Here is a 13,138-nt window from a genome sequence, read left to right as displayed (position 1 = left end):
CCCAAAATCTGTTACACATCTACAACTACCAAAAAACATTCATGCTAATTAGTTTCTAAATTTTTGTCCTGAGTTTAGAAATACCCAATGTTTACATGTTCTTTGGTTTTTTTTTGCAAGTTATAGGGCCATAAATACAAGTAACACTTTGCTATTTCCAAACCACTTTTTTTCAAAATTAGCGATAGTTACATTGGAACATTGATATATTTCAGGAATCCCTGAATATCCCTTGACATGTATATATATTTTTTTAGAAGACAACCAAAAGTATGGATCTAGGCCCATTTTGGTATATTTCATGCCACCATTTCACCGCCAAATGGGATCAAATAAAAAAAATCGTTCACCTTTTCACAATGTTTTTCACAAACTTTAGGTTTCTCATTGAAATTATTTACAAAAAACTTGTGCAATTATGGCACAAATGGTTGTAAATGCTTCTCTGGGATCCCCTTTGTTCAGAAATAGCAGACTTATATAGCTTTGGCGTTGCTTTTTGGTAATTAGAAGGCCGCTAAATGCCACTGCGCACCACACGTGTATTATGCCCAGCAGTGAATGGATTAATTAGGGAGCATGTAGGGAGCTTGTAGGGTTAATTTTAGCTCTAGTGTAGTAGACAACCCAAAGAATTGATCTAGGCCCATTTTTGTATATTTCATGCCACCGCTAAATGCGATCAAATAAAAAATGTTTTAGGTTTCTCATTGAAATTAATTACAATCCGCTTGTGCAATTATGGCACAAATGGTTGTAAATGCTTCTCTTGGATCCCCTTTGTTCAGAAATAGCAGACACATATGGCTTTGGCGTTGCTTTTTGGTATTTAGGCCGCTAAATGCCGCTGCGCATCACACGTGTATTATGTCTAGCAGTGTAGGGGTTAATTAGGTAGCTTGTAGGGAGCTTGCAGGGTTATTTCTCCAACATTGGTGTGTCCGGTCCACGGTGTCATCCTTACTTGTGGGAATATCTCTTCCCCAACAGGAAATGGCAAAGAGTCCCAGCAAAGCTGGCCATATAGTCCCTCCTAGGCTCCGCCCACCCCAGTCATTCTCTTTGCTGTTGCACAGGCAACATCTCCACGGAGATGGTTAAGAGTATGTGGTGTTTAGTTGTAGTTTTTTTATTCTACTATCAAGAGTTTGTTATTTTAAAATAGTGCTGGTATGTACTATTTACTCTGAAACAGAAAAGAATGAAGATTTCTGTTTGTGAGAGGAAGATGATTTTAGCAGACAGTAACTAAAATCGATTGCTTTTTCCACATAGGACTGTTGAGATGAAGTAACTTCAGTTGGGGGAAACAGTTAGCAGACTTTTCTGCTTAAGGTATGACTAGCCATATTTTTAACAAGACTGTGTAATGCTGGAAGGCTGTCATTACCCCTCATGGGGACCGGTAAGCCATTTTCTTAGTCTCAAACAGAATAAAGGGCTTAATATGGGCTATAAAACTGGTACACTTTTATGGGCTAAATCGATTGCTTTATTTGGACATTTTATACATGTTTATGCTGATAATTCACACTTATAAACTTGGGGAACGTTTTTTAACGTCAGGCACTATGTTAGACACCTTTTCCAGTCAGGAAGGGCCTTCCCAGTTGTAGGCTGAGCCTCATTTTCGCGCCATTACTGCGCAGTTGTTTTTGAGAGCAAGACATGCAGATGCATGTGTGAGGACCTGAAAGTAGTTGGAAAAGTTCCTAGAAGGCGTCATTTGGTATCGTATACCCCTCTGGGCTTGGTAAAGTCGCAGCAAAGGCTGTAGCTGGGACTGTATAGGGGTTAAATCTGTAACCGGCTCCGGTTTCGTTATTTTAAGGGTTAAAGCTCTGAAAATTGGTGTGCAATACTTTTAATGCTTTAAGACACTGTGGTGAAATTTTGGTAAATTTTGAACAATTCCTTCATATTTTTTCACATATTCAGTAATAAAGTGTGCTCTGTTTAAAATTTAAAGAGACAGTAACGGTTTTGTTTTAAAACGTTTTTTGTGCTTTATTGACAAGTTTAAGCCTATTTAACATGTCTGTGCCTTCAGATAAGCTATGTTCTATATGTATGAAAGTCAATGTGTCTCCCCCTTCAAAATTGTGTGATAATTGTGCCATAGCGTTCAAACAATGTAAGGACAATACTGTCACAGATAATGAAGTTGCCCAAGATGACTCATCAGATGAAGGGAGTAGACATGGTTCTACATCATCTCCTTCTGTGTCTATACCAGTTTTGCCCACGCAGGAGGCCCCTAGTACTTCTAGCGCGCCAATTCTTATTACCATGCAACAATTGACGGCTGTAATGGATAACTCCATAGCAAATATTTTATCCAAAATGCCTGCATATCAGAGAGAGCGCGATTGCTCTGTTTTAAACACTGAAGAGCAGGAGGGCGCTGATGATAATTGTTCTGTCATACCCTCACACCAATCTGAAGAGGCCATGAGGGAGGTTTTGTCAGATGGGGAAATTTCAGATTCAGGAAAAATTTCTCAACAGGCTGAACCTGATGTTGTGAAATTTAAATTTAAATTAGAACATCTCCGCGCACTGCTTAAGGAGGTGTTATCAACTCTGGATGATTGTGACAACTTGGTCATTCCAGAAAAATTATGCAAGATTGACAAGTTCCAAGAGGTTCCGGTGCACCCCGACGCTTTTCCTATACCCAAGCGGGTGGCGGACATAGTGAATAAGGAGTGGGAGAAGCCCGGCATACCTTTTGTTCCCCCTCCTATATTTAAGTAATTATTTCCTATGGTCGACCCCAGAAAGGACTTATGGCAGACAGTCCCTAAGGTCGAGAGGGCAGTTTCTACTCTAAACAAGCGCACTACTATTCCTATCGAGGATAGTTGTGCTTTCAAAGATCCTATGGATAAAAAATTGGAGGGTTTGCTTAAAAAGATTTTTGTACAGCAAGGTTACCTTCTACAACCCATTTCGTGCAGTGTTCCTGTCACTACAGCAGCGTGGTTCTGGTTCGAGGAACTAGAAAAGTCGCTCAGTAGAGAGACTCCATATGAGGAAGTTATGGACAGAGTTCATGCACTTAAGTTGGCTAACTCTTTTATTTTAGATGCCGCTTTGCAATTAGCTAGATTAGCGGCGAAAAATTCAGGGTTTGCAATTGTGGCGCGCAGAGCGCTTTGGCTAAAGTCTTGGTCAGCGGATGTATCATCCAAGACAAATTTGCTTAACATCCCTTTCAAGGGTAAAACTCTCTTTGGACCAGAATTGAAAGAGATTATCTCAGACATCACTGGGGGAAAGGGCCACGCCCTCCCACAAGATAGGCCTTTCAAGGCCAAGAATAAGTCTAATTTTCGTTCCTTTCGTAATTTCAGGAACGGACCGGCCTCTAATTCTGCATCCTCTAAGCAAGAAGAGGGTAATGCCTCACAGTCCAAACCAGCCTGGAAACCGATGCAAGGCTGGAACAAGGGTAAGCAGGCCAAGAAGCCTGCTACCGCTAACAAAACAGCATGAAGGAGTAGCCCCCGATCCGGGACCGGATCTAGTGGGGGGCAGACTCTCTCTCTTTGCTCAGGCTTGGGCAAGAGATGTTCAGGATCCCTGGACGCTAGAAATAGTTTTTCAGGGTTATCTTCTGGAATTCAAGGAACTACCCCCAAGGGGAAGGTTCCACATGTCTCACTTATCCTCAAACCAAATAAAGAGACAGGCGTTATTACATTGTGTAGAAGACCTGTTAAAGATGGGAGTGATACACCCAGTTCCAATGACGGAACAAGGAATGGGTTTTTACTGAAATCTGTTCGTAGTTCCCAAAAAAGAGGGAACCTTCAGACCAATTCTGGATTTAAAGATCCTAAACAAATTTCTCAGGGTACCATCGTTCAAAATGGAAACCATTCGAACGATTCTACCCACTATCCAGGAAGGTCAATTTATGACTACCGTGGATCTAAAGGATGCGTACCTACATATTCCTATCCACAAAGAACATCATCAGTTCCTAAGGTTCGCCTTTCTGGACAAACATTACCAGTTTGTGGCCCTCCCATTCAGATTAGCCACTGCTCCAAGGATTTTCACAAAGGTACTCGGGTCCCTTCTAGCGGTTCTAAGACCGAGGGGCATTGCAGTAGTACCATACTTGGACGACATTCTAATACAAGCGTCGTCCCTTTCAAAAGCAAAGGCTCATACAGACATCGTTCTGGCCTTTCTCAGATCTCACGGATGGAAGGTGAACATAGAAAAAAGTTCTCTGTCTCCGTCAACAAGAGTTCCCTTCTTGGGAACAATAATAGATTCCTTAGAAATTAGGATTTTTCTGACAGATGTCAGAAAGTCAAAACTTCTAAGCGCTTGTCAAGTTCTTCATTCTGTTCCATGTCCTTCCATAGCTCAGTGCATGGAAGTAGTAGGGTTGATGGTTGCAGCAATGGACATAGTTCCTTTTGCGCAAATTCATCTAAGACCATTACAACTGTGCATGCTGAAACAGTGGAATGGGGACTATACAGACTTGTCTCCAGTGATTCAAGTAGATCAGAAGACCAGAGATTCACTCCGTTGGTGGCTAACCCTGGGCCATCTATCCCAGGGAATGAGCTTCCGCAGACCAGAGTGGGTCATTGTCACGACCGACGCCAGTCTAGTGGGCTGGGGCGCGGTCTGGGAATCCCTGAAAGCTCAGGGACTATGGTCTCGGGAAGAGTCTCTTCTCCCGATAAACATTCTGGAACTAAGAGCGATATTCAATGCTCTCAGGGCTTGGCCTCAGCTTGCAAAGGCCAGATTCATAAGATTCCAATCAGACAACATGACGATTGTTGCGTATATCAATCATCAGGGGGGAACAAGGAGTTCCCTGGCGATGAAAGAAGTGTCCAAAATAATACAATGGGCGAAGGATCACTCCTGCCATCTATCTGCGATCCACATCCCAGGTGTGGAAAACTTTGAAGCGGATTATCTGAGTCGTCAGACATTCCATCCGGGGGAGTGGGAACTCCACCCGGAGATCTTTGCCCAGTTGACGCAACTATGGGGCATTCCAGACATGTATCTGATGGCGTCTCGTCAGAACTTCAAGGTTCCTTGCTACGGGTCCAGATCCAGGGATCCCAAGGCGACTCTAGTGGATGCACTTGTAGCACCTTGGACCTTCAACCTAGCTTATGTGTTTCCACCGTTTCCTCTCATTCCCAGGCTGGTAGCCAGGATCAAACAGGAGAGGGCCTCTGTGATCTTGATAGCTCCTGCGTGGCCACGCAGGACTTGGTATGCAGAACTGGTGAATATGTCATCGGTTCCACCATGGAAGCTACCTTTGAGACAGGACCTTCTTGTTCAGGGTCCATTCGAACATCCAAATCTGGTCTCCCTCCAGCTGACGGCTTGGAGATTGAACGCTTGATTCTATCAAAGCGTGGGTTTTCAGATTCTGTGATAGATACTCTGGTTCAAGCCAGAAAACCGGTAACTAGAAAGATTTACCATAAAATATGGAAAAGATATATCTGCTGGTGTGAATCCAAGGGATTCCCATGGAATAAGATAAAAATTCCTAAGATTCTTTCCTTTCTGCAAGAAGGTTTGGATAAAGGATTATCTGCGAGTTCTCTAAAGGGACAGATTTCTGCTTTATCTGTCTTACTACACAAATGACTGGCAGCTGTGCCAGATGTTCAAGCATTTGTTCAGGCTCTGGTTAGGATCAAGCCTGTTTACAGACCTTTGACTCCTCCCTGGAGTTTAAATCTAGTTCTTTCAGTTCTTCAAGGGGTTCCGTTTGAACCTCTACATTCCATAGATATTAAGTTATCTTGGAAAGCTTTGTTTTTGGTTGCTATTTCTTCTGCTAGAAGAGTTTCAGAGTTATCTGCTCTGCAGTGTTCTCCGCCCTATCTGGTGTTCCATGCAGATAAGGTGGTTTTGCGTACTAAGCCTGGTTTTCTTCCAAAGGTTGTTTCTAACAAAAATATTAACCAGGAGATAGTTGTACCTTCTTTGTGTCCGAATCCAGTTTCAAAGAAGGAACGTTTGTTACACAATTTGGACGTAGTCCGTGCTCTAAAATTCTATTTAGAAGCTACAAAAGATTTCAGACAAACATCTTCTCTGTTTGTCGTCTATTCTGGTAAAAGGAGAGGTCAAAAAGCGACTTCTACCTCTCTTTCCTTTTGGCTTAAAAGCATCATCCGATTGGCTTAAGAGACTGCCGGACGGCAGCCTCCTGAAAGAATCACAGCTCACTCCACTAGGGCTGTGGCTTCCACATGGGCCTTCAAGAACGAGGCTTCTGTTGATCAGATATGTAAGGCAGCGACTTGGTCTTCACTGCACACTTTTGCCAAATTTTACAAATTTGATACTTTTGCTTCTTCGGAGGCTATTTTTGGGAGAAAGGTTTTTCAAGCTGTGGTGCCTTCCGTTTAGGTGACCTGATTTGCTCCCTCCCTTCATCCGTGTCCTAAAGCTTTGGTATTGGTTCCCACAAGTAAGGATGACGCCATGGACCGGACACACCAAAGTTGGAGAAAACAGAATTTATGCTTACCTGATAAATTACTTTCTCCAACGGTGTGTCCGGTCCATGGCCCGCCCTGGTTTTTTAATCAGGTCTGATGAATTATTTTCTCTAACTACAGTCACCACGGTACCATATGGTTTCTCCTATTTTTTCCTCCTGTCCGTCGGTCGAATGACTGGGGTGGGCGGAGCCTAGGAGGGACTATATGGCCAGCTTTGCTGGGACTCTTTGCCATTTCCTGTTGGGGAAGAGATATTCCCACAAGTAAGGATGACGCCGTGGACCGGACACACCGTTGGAGAAAGTAATTTATCAGGTAAGCATAAATTCTGTTTTTTAGCTTTAGTGTAGAGATCAGCCTCCCACCTGACACATCACAACCCCGATCCCTCCCAAAGAGCTCTCTTCCCTCGCCGACCCCACAATTGTCCCAGCCATCTTAAGTACTGGCAAAAAGTCTGCCAGTACTAAAATAAGTGTTTTTTTTTTTCTAAAAACAAAACAAAAAACCCCCAACATAATTCTGCTGTGTAGGATCCCCCCTTAGCACCCAACCTCCTTGATCCCACCCATTCAGCTCTCTAACCCTCCCCCCTCTACCTATTTGCCCCCTTCTTGGGTACTACCCAATTTGCCCAATTTTTTTTTTTTTAATTAAAAAATTTATATTTTCTGTAGTGTAGCTGCCACCCTCCCCCTCCTAGATCCCTTTCCCAGCACTTTTTATCCCACCTTCCCATTGCATTACATTAAATAGCGGGTAAATGCAGTGCGCGCCCCCCCCCCTCGCAGCGACCGCGGCACTTGCCTAACCGCTTCAAGGAGGATCATCTGACTGTGTCCATCGAGGGGCCGCCTACCCGCCTCCCAGCTGCAACTCCCACCCACCAACGATCGGCCCCATCGATTGCCGATGCAGAGAGGACCACAGAGTGGCTCTCTCTGCATCAGTGGAGTAAAAAGGGTATTTCAGTGATGCCTAAATATCGAGGCATCACTGCAATCGGGATCGCTTCCAGAGCTTCAAACCCCAGAGGATGTGCCTTAAGTGTATTTTTTTGGAGGACGTGCCTGGCACGTCCTTGGTATTGGTCTTGGTTTTTGTTTTTCAAAAGGTGGGTCTTGGTGGTTTCTATGACTTAAAGGGACACTGAACCCACATTTTTTCATTCGTGATTCAGATAGAGCATGCAATTTTAAGCAACTTTCTAATTTACTCCTATTATCACATTTTCTTCATTCTCTTAAAATCTTAATTTGAAATGCAAGAATGCAAGTTTAGATGCCGGCCCATTTTTGGTGAACAACCTGGGTTGTTTTTTCTGATTGGTGGAGAAATTTATCCACCAATAAAAAAGTGCTGTCCACAATTCTGAACCCAAAAAAGCTTAGATGCCTTATTTTTCAAATAAAGATAGCAAGAGAATGAAGAAAAATTGATAATAGGAGTAAATGAGAAAGTTGCTTAAAATTGCATGCTCTATCTGAATCACGAAAGAAAAAATTTGGGTTCAGTGTCCCTTTTAAGGGAGCAAAAATTGAGGGGTTTAAATACTTACCCCCCATCCAGCCCTATGGAGCTGCCTTCTACTTGCACAGGTAAGGGGTTAAAGCAGAAACTAGGGAGGTTTTGATACAAATAATTACATATAATTTGTTACAATTATCTCTGTTCTGTATATGTGTGTTGATGTTGTTCTTTATACTTCTAGTTTGAAGCTGGTAACATGAAAAATCTGGTTCTAAAGATAATCCGAGGGTCGTATCCTCCTGTACCTGTGGAATACTCCTATGACCTTCGAAATCTGCTTTCCCTGCTTTTTAAGAGGAATCCTAAGGATCGTCCTTCCATCAACTCCATATTGGAGAAGCCTTTTATATTTAAACGCATTGAGAAATTTCTGCCCCCACGGGTAAGTGATTAGCATGAGCAAACAGACTTTATATTATGCAGTTTTATTTTAAGTGCTTGTATGAGCAAACTAGCTGTTTTCAGCCCACAATACTGCTTGCAAACCACATAATAAAGACTGAAATTATTTAACATACTTTGTAAATGGGGATGGAGGCCTTTGGAATAAAATTCATATTTGGAACTTATCTCTTCAAGTTGAGGAACATGGACATACTCTATTTGTTCTCAGAATTTAAGCACAGTGACTGGACATATGAAATCCCTTTTATGTTTCTCTATGTTAAGACTGGTTTGGATTAAAGGGATAGAAAGATAACAATTGAAATGTGCATGGTTGCATTTCAGTTTTAACTAGAAGTTTTAAGCATTCCATTAGAAAAAAAATGCTTCTAGTAAAAGTTAATACGTTTTTTTTCCCCCCCAGCTAACGCACATATGCTGTGAGTGCCTTGTGCATCAGCACACCTCATTGATTTAACAGTGACTTGCATGATACAAACAAAGCCTTCACTGACCCAATACATACTACCTCCAGCTCTTAAAACAGGATGGTGTTTGACCCTCTAGTCACACGTAGCATTTGTGAGTATGCTGCTGAGTAATAGCTTTTACCAGTAGCATTTTTGTCAATGGAAGTATATTGAAAAAATGCTTCTATTTAAAATTCAAATGCATTCATCCACATTTCAGTTTTGACATTTCTTTTCCTTTTTAAATATGATTTTTTTTATCAGATAATGTAGGTTTGACTTACAAGCCAAAATAAAGTTGTTTTGAGCCACCAGTTTAGATAATTGCTTTGACCGGAGCCATGGTCTCATAATTTAGACATTTAGTAACTTTATTATCTAGCTACGTATGTTGGATGCACAACTGAAGGACTTTTAGGTTCCTTCAGGATCATAGCATTGCTTAGCAGTGCAAAGTGAGTTTTTCAGTCAGTGCTGTGCTGTGGCTGCACTGTGTAAGGTTTACTTAACACAGTGCAGCCAGAGCGAAGTGCTGTTTGAAGAGAACAGTCAAATACAGAGCATTCCTGCAAAACCGTGGGGCATTGATTGATGACTGGCTCTCATTTTTTTACCTTATGTGATGTTAGACAAAGATAAAAGGAAACACATTTATTGAAGAAACATTTAAATTTTTTTAAGATTTTTTTTTTTTTTCCAATAGCTAATTTGCAATGCAATTTTAACTGCTGCAATATATTATAAAATGTAATTGCTTTATTCTCTATTTAATCGATACATTGTGATTGAGCTGGTGCTTTAGTTTACTGCCTAAGTTAAAATTCAATTTCATTTAAAAATGATCTGCAGAATAATTTTCATTTAAAAAAAAATAAAATATCTCATGACAGAAAGTGAGAAAACCTCTGCTAATAATTTACTGCAAGGCTCGCCACTACTGGGTGCTACACTTTCGTCAGGCTCCTGACCTATCCAGGATTTTTCTTAACTTTAACCTCCTTACATTTAAAATTCATCACAATTATTTCAAGGACTAATATCGACTCCACATAACGCAAACTAGACTCATCAAAATTGAACGGATGGCATTACTAAACTGAGATACTCAACGGATGGAAATATACTCCCACCGGACCAGCTTACTACCAGAAAGAGAGACCTTCAGCTGAACACCACAAACAAGGTACACTTAAACTAAATAAAAGAAGACTCAACCCATGCACAAATTTGTGTTTTGGATTTGATCATCCATTTAGCAATGCTCAGATTTCATTTCTAAACACAAGAAAAACTAATCGATTGAATCTATTTCACTAAAACACATTGGTTTTAAAACCCCAAAATCTCACACCTCACTCTGGCCTGAATCCTATAGAGCAGGGCAATGTAACCAGCGCCCACTGCAGACAACCCTACAAAAACTAGAAGCTATTTTAACCCACTGCAGAGGGAATGACCACCTATACACCCTCACATCTGCACTCCCTAAGACCCCAAAAAGCGGTTGCGTCACTCAGTCCCTCGCTAGTGGCTACCCTAAAACACTCAGCATATTCAAAGGGACCGACAGGGGCTGTCGTGGAGGAAAATCAAAATGTAAAGTTCTATATCCTGACACTATCACAGCTGCCCCACCACCCTGTCCACCCGCAAGCCTAATTGAAGTGATCCAACCTAAAAGCCACAAAAAACGCACTATCAAATCAAGAAAATATCTTTGTGTGATCCCCATTAGAAGACACGCTGTCTCCAAAGTACAGAGCAAAAGCTCAGAATCCCAAGACTGTCCTATCAGAGCAATCCTATGCAATGCCAGATCAATAAAGAACAAAACAGCTCTTGCCGACCTTATTGAAATATGCGAATTAGCATGCATCACAGAACCATGGTTAGATTAAAAGGCAGGCAGGGCCTATTCTAGAGGCAGCAATTCCAGACAATTACATGGTGTTCCCCCGCCCAAGACAAGATCGCAAGGAGACGGAGTTATTTGTGCGAAATTGTCCTTAAATCCCAGACCAATATCAGTCCACATAACCCAATCTTTTGAACGCGTAGCTGCCAGCCTCTCAATAGAGAGAGGATTCCGAATACTGCTAATATACAGACCCTCAGGAAATGGGAAGAGATTTCTTCAGGAACTCCCAAACCTTTTGGCTGGCTTAATCCTTGAACACCCCAGATGGCTTATATTAGGAGACTTCAACACTTGGATTGACAACACCCTATCCCTGCTTGGGCAGGATCTCCTCAGCTTGATGAGTACACTCAGCTTCACACAAATCGTCGCCACTCCCTCCCACAGAAAAGGTCATACACTTGATCTAGTGTTCCAGTCTGGACTAGAAGTGTTACCAGCAACTGTAAACCCAGTTACTTGGTCAGACCACCACTCCATTCACTTCTCCATTGTATCACAATCAACCAGACACCAGCCTCAGAACCGGGTCAAACACTGCTCATTTAAAAGGGGTGACACCACTGGATGTAGCATCACATATGGATCTAAGTGAACTAGTCCTTAGTCCGACTCTACAACAAAACCATGAGAGACACCCTAGAAAGCATTGCACCAACTTGCATACGCACTGTCAAAACCCACAACAATGCACCATGGTTTGATAGCTCCATCAGAGAAATGAAAAGAACAGGACGTAAACTCGAGAAAAAGTGGGGCAGAACACATGATCCAGAGGATAAAGCCGCTCTTACCAAACATCTAAGTAAATATCAATCCAAGATAACTCAGAAAAAATCTTCATTTCTTTCATGTAATTAGCAAGAGTCCATGAGCTAGTGACGTATGGGATATACATTCCTACCAGGAGGGGCAAAGTTTCCCAAACCTCAAAATGCCTATAAATACACCCCTCACCACACCCACAAATCAGTTTTACAAACTTTGCCTCCCATGGAGGTGGTGAAGTAAGTTTGTGCTAGATTCTTCGTTGATATGCGCTTCGCAGCAGGCTGGAGCCCGGTTTTCCTCTCAGTGTGCAGTGAATGTCAGAGGGATGTGAAGAGAGTATTGCCTATTTGAATTCAATGATCTCCTTCTACGGGATCTATTTCATAGGTTCTCTGTTATCGGTCGTAGAGATTCATCTCTTACCTCCCTTTTCAGATCGACGATATACTCTTATATATACCATTACCTCTACTGATTCTCGTTTCAGTACTGGTTTGGCTTTCTACTACATGTAGATGAGTGTCCTGGGGTAAGTAAGTCTTATTTTTGTGACACTCTAAGCTATGGTTGGGCACTTTTATATAAAGTTCTAAATATATGTGTTTAAACATTTATTTGCCTTGATTCAGGATGTTCAACATTCCTTATTTCAGACAGTCAGTTTCATTATTTGGGATAATGCATTTGAATAATCAATTTTTCTTACCTTAAAATTTGACTTTTTTTCCTGTGGGCTGTTAGGCTCGCGGGGGCTGAAAATGCTTCATTTTATTGCGTCATTCTTGGCGCGGACTTTTTTGGCGCAAAAAAATTTCTTTGTCATTTCCGGCGTCATACTTGTCGCCGGAAGTTGCGTCATTTTTTTTTGACGTTTTTGTGCCAAAAATATCGGCATCACCGGATGTGGCGTCATTTTTGGCGCTTAAAGCATTTAGGCGCCAAATAATGTGGGCGTCTTTTCTCCAACATAGGTGTGTCCGGTCCACGGCGTCATCCTTACTTGTGGGATATTCTCTTCCCCAACAGGAAATGGCAAAGAGCCCAGCAAAGCTGGTCACATGATCCCTCCTAGGCTCCGCCTACCCCAGTCATTCTCTTTGCCGTTGTACAGGCAACATCTCCACGGAGATGGCTTAGAGTTTTTTAGTGTTTTTTTTTTTGCAAAGCAGATTCCAGGGACTGTAAAGGGGTTAAATATAAAAACGGCTCCGGTTCCGTTATTTTAAGGGTTAAAGCTTCCAAATTTGGTGTGCAATACTTTTAAGGCTTTAAGACACTGTGGTGAAATTTTGGTGAATTTTGAACAATTCCTTCATACTTTTTCGCAATTGCAGTAATAAAGTGTGTTCAGTTTAAAATTTAAAGTGACAGTAACGGTTTTATTTTAAAACGTTTTTTGTGCTTTGTTATCAAGATTATGCCTGTTTAACATGTCTGAACTACCAGATAGATTGTGTTCTGACTGTGGGGAAGCCAAGGTTCCTTCTCATTTAAATAGATGTGATTTATGTCATAATAAATTTAGTAAAAATGATGCCCAAGATGATTCC

The 13,138-nt window shown here is 41.7% G+C and overlaps 1 protein-coding gene across 1 annotated transcript in view; it reads left to right on the top strand.

Moving 5' to 3' along the window:
• Nucleotides 1-13,138, top strand: part of NEK1 (NIMA related kinase 1) — an 827,448-nt gene that overhangs the window by 60,460 nt on the left and 753,850 nt on the right. The window contains exon 8 of the mRNA XM_053700237.1: nt 8,227-8,427. Coding sequence (XP_053556212.1) covers nt 8,227-8,427 — 201 coding nt within the window. The remainder of the gene's footprint in view (nt 1-8,226; nt 8,428-13,138) is intronic.

The sequence above is a fragment of the Bombina bombina genome, chromosome 2 (assembly GCF_027579735.1).
Source record: "Bombina bombina isolate aBomBom1 chromosome 2, aBomBom1.pri, whole genome shotgun sequence".
NCBI lineage: Eukaryota > Metazoa > Chordata > Amphibia > Anura > Bombinatoridae > Bombina > Bombina bombina.
The sequence above is the reverse complement of the archived record's forward strand: the minus strand, read 5'-3'. Positions and strand labels throughout refer to the sequence as shown.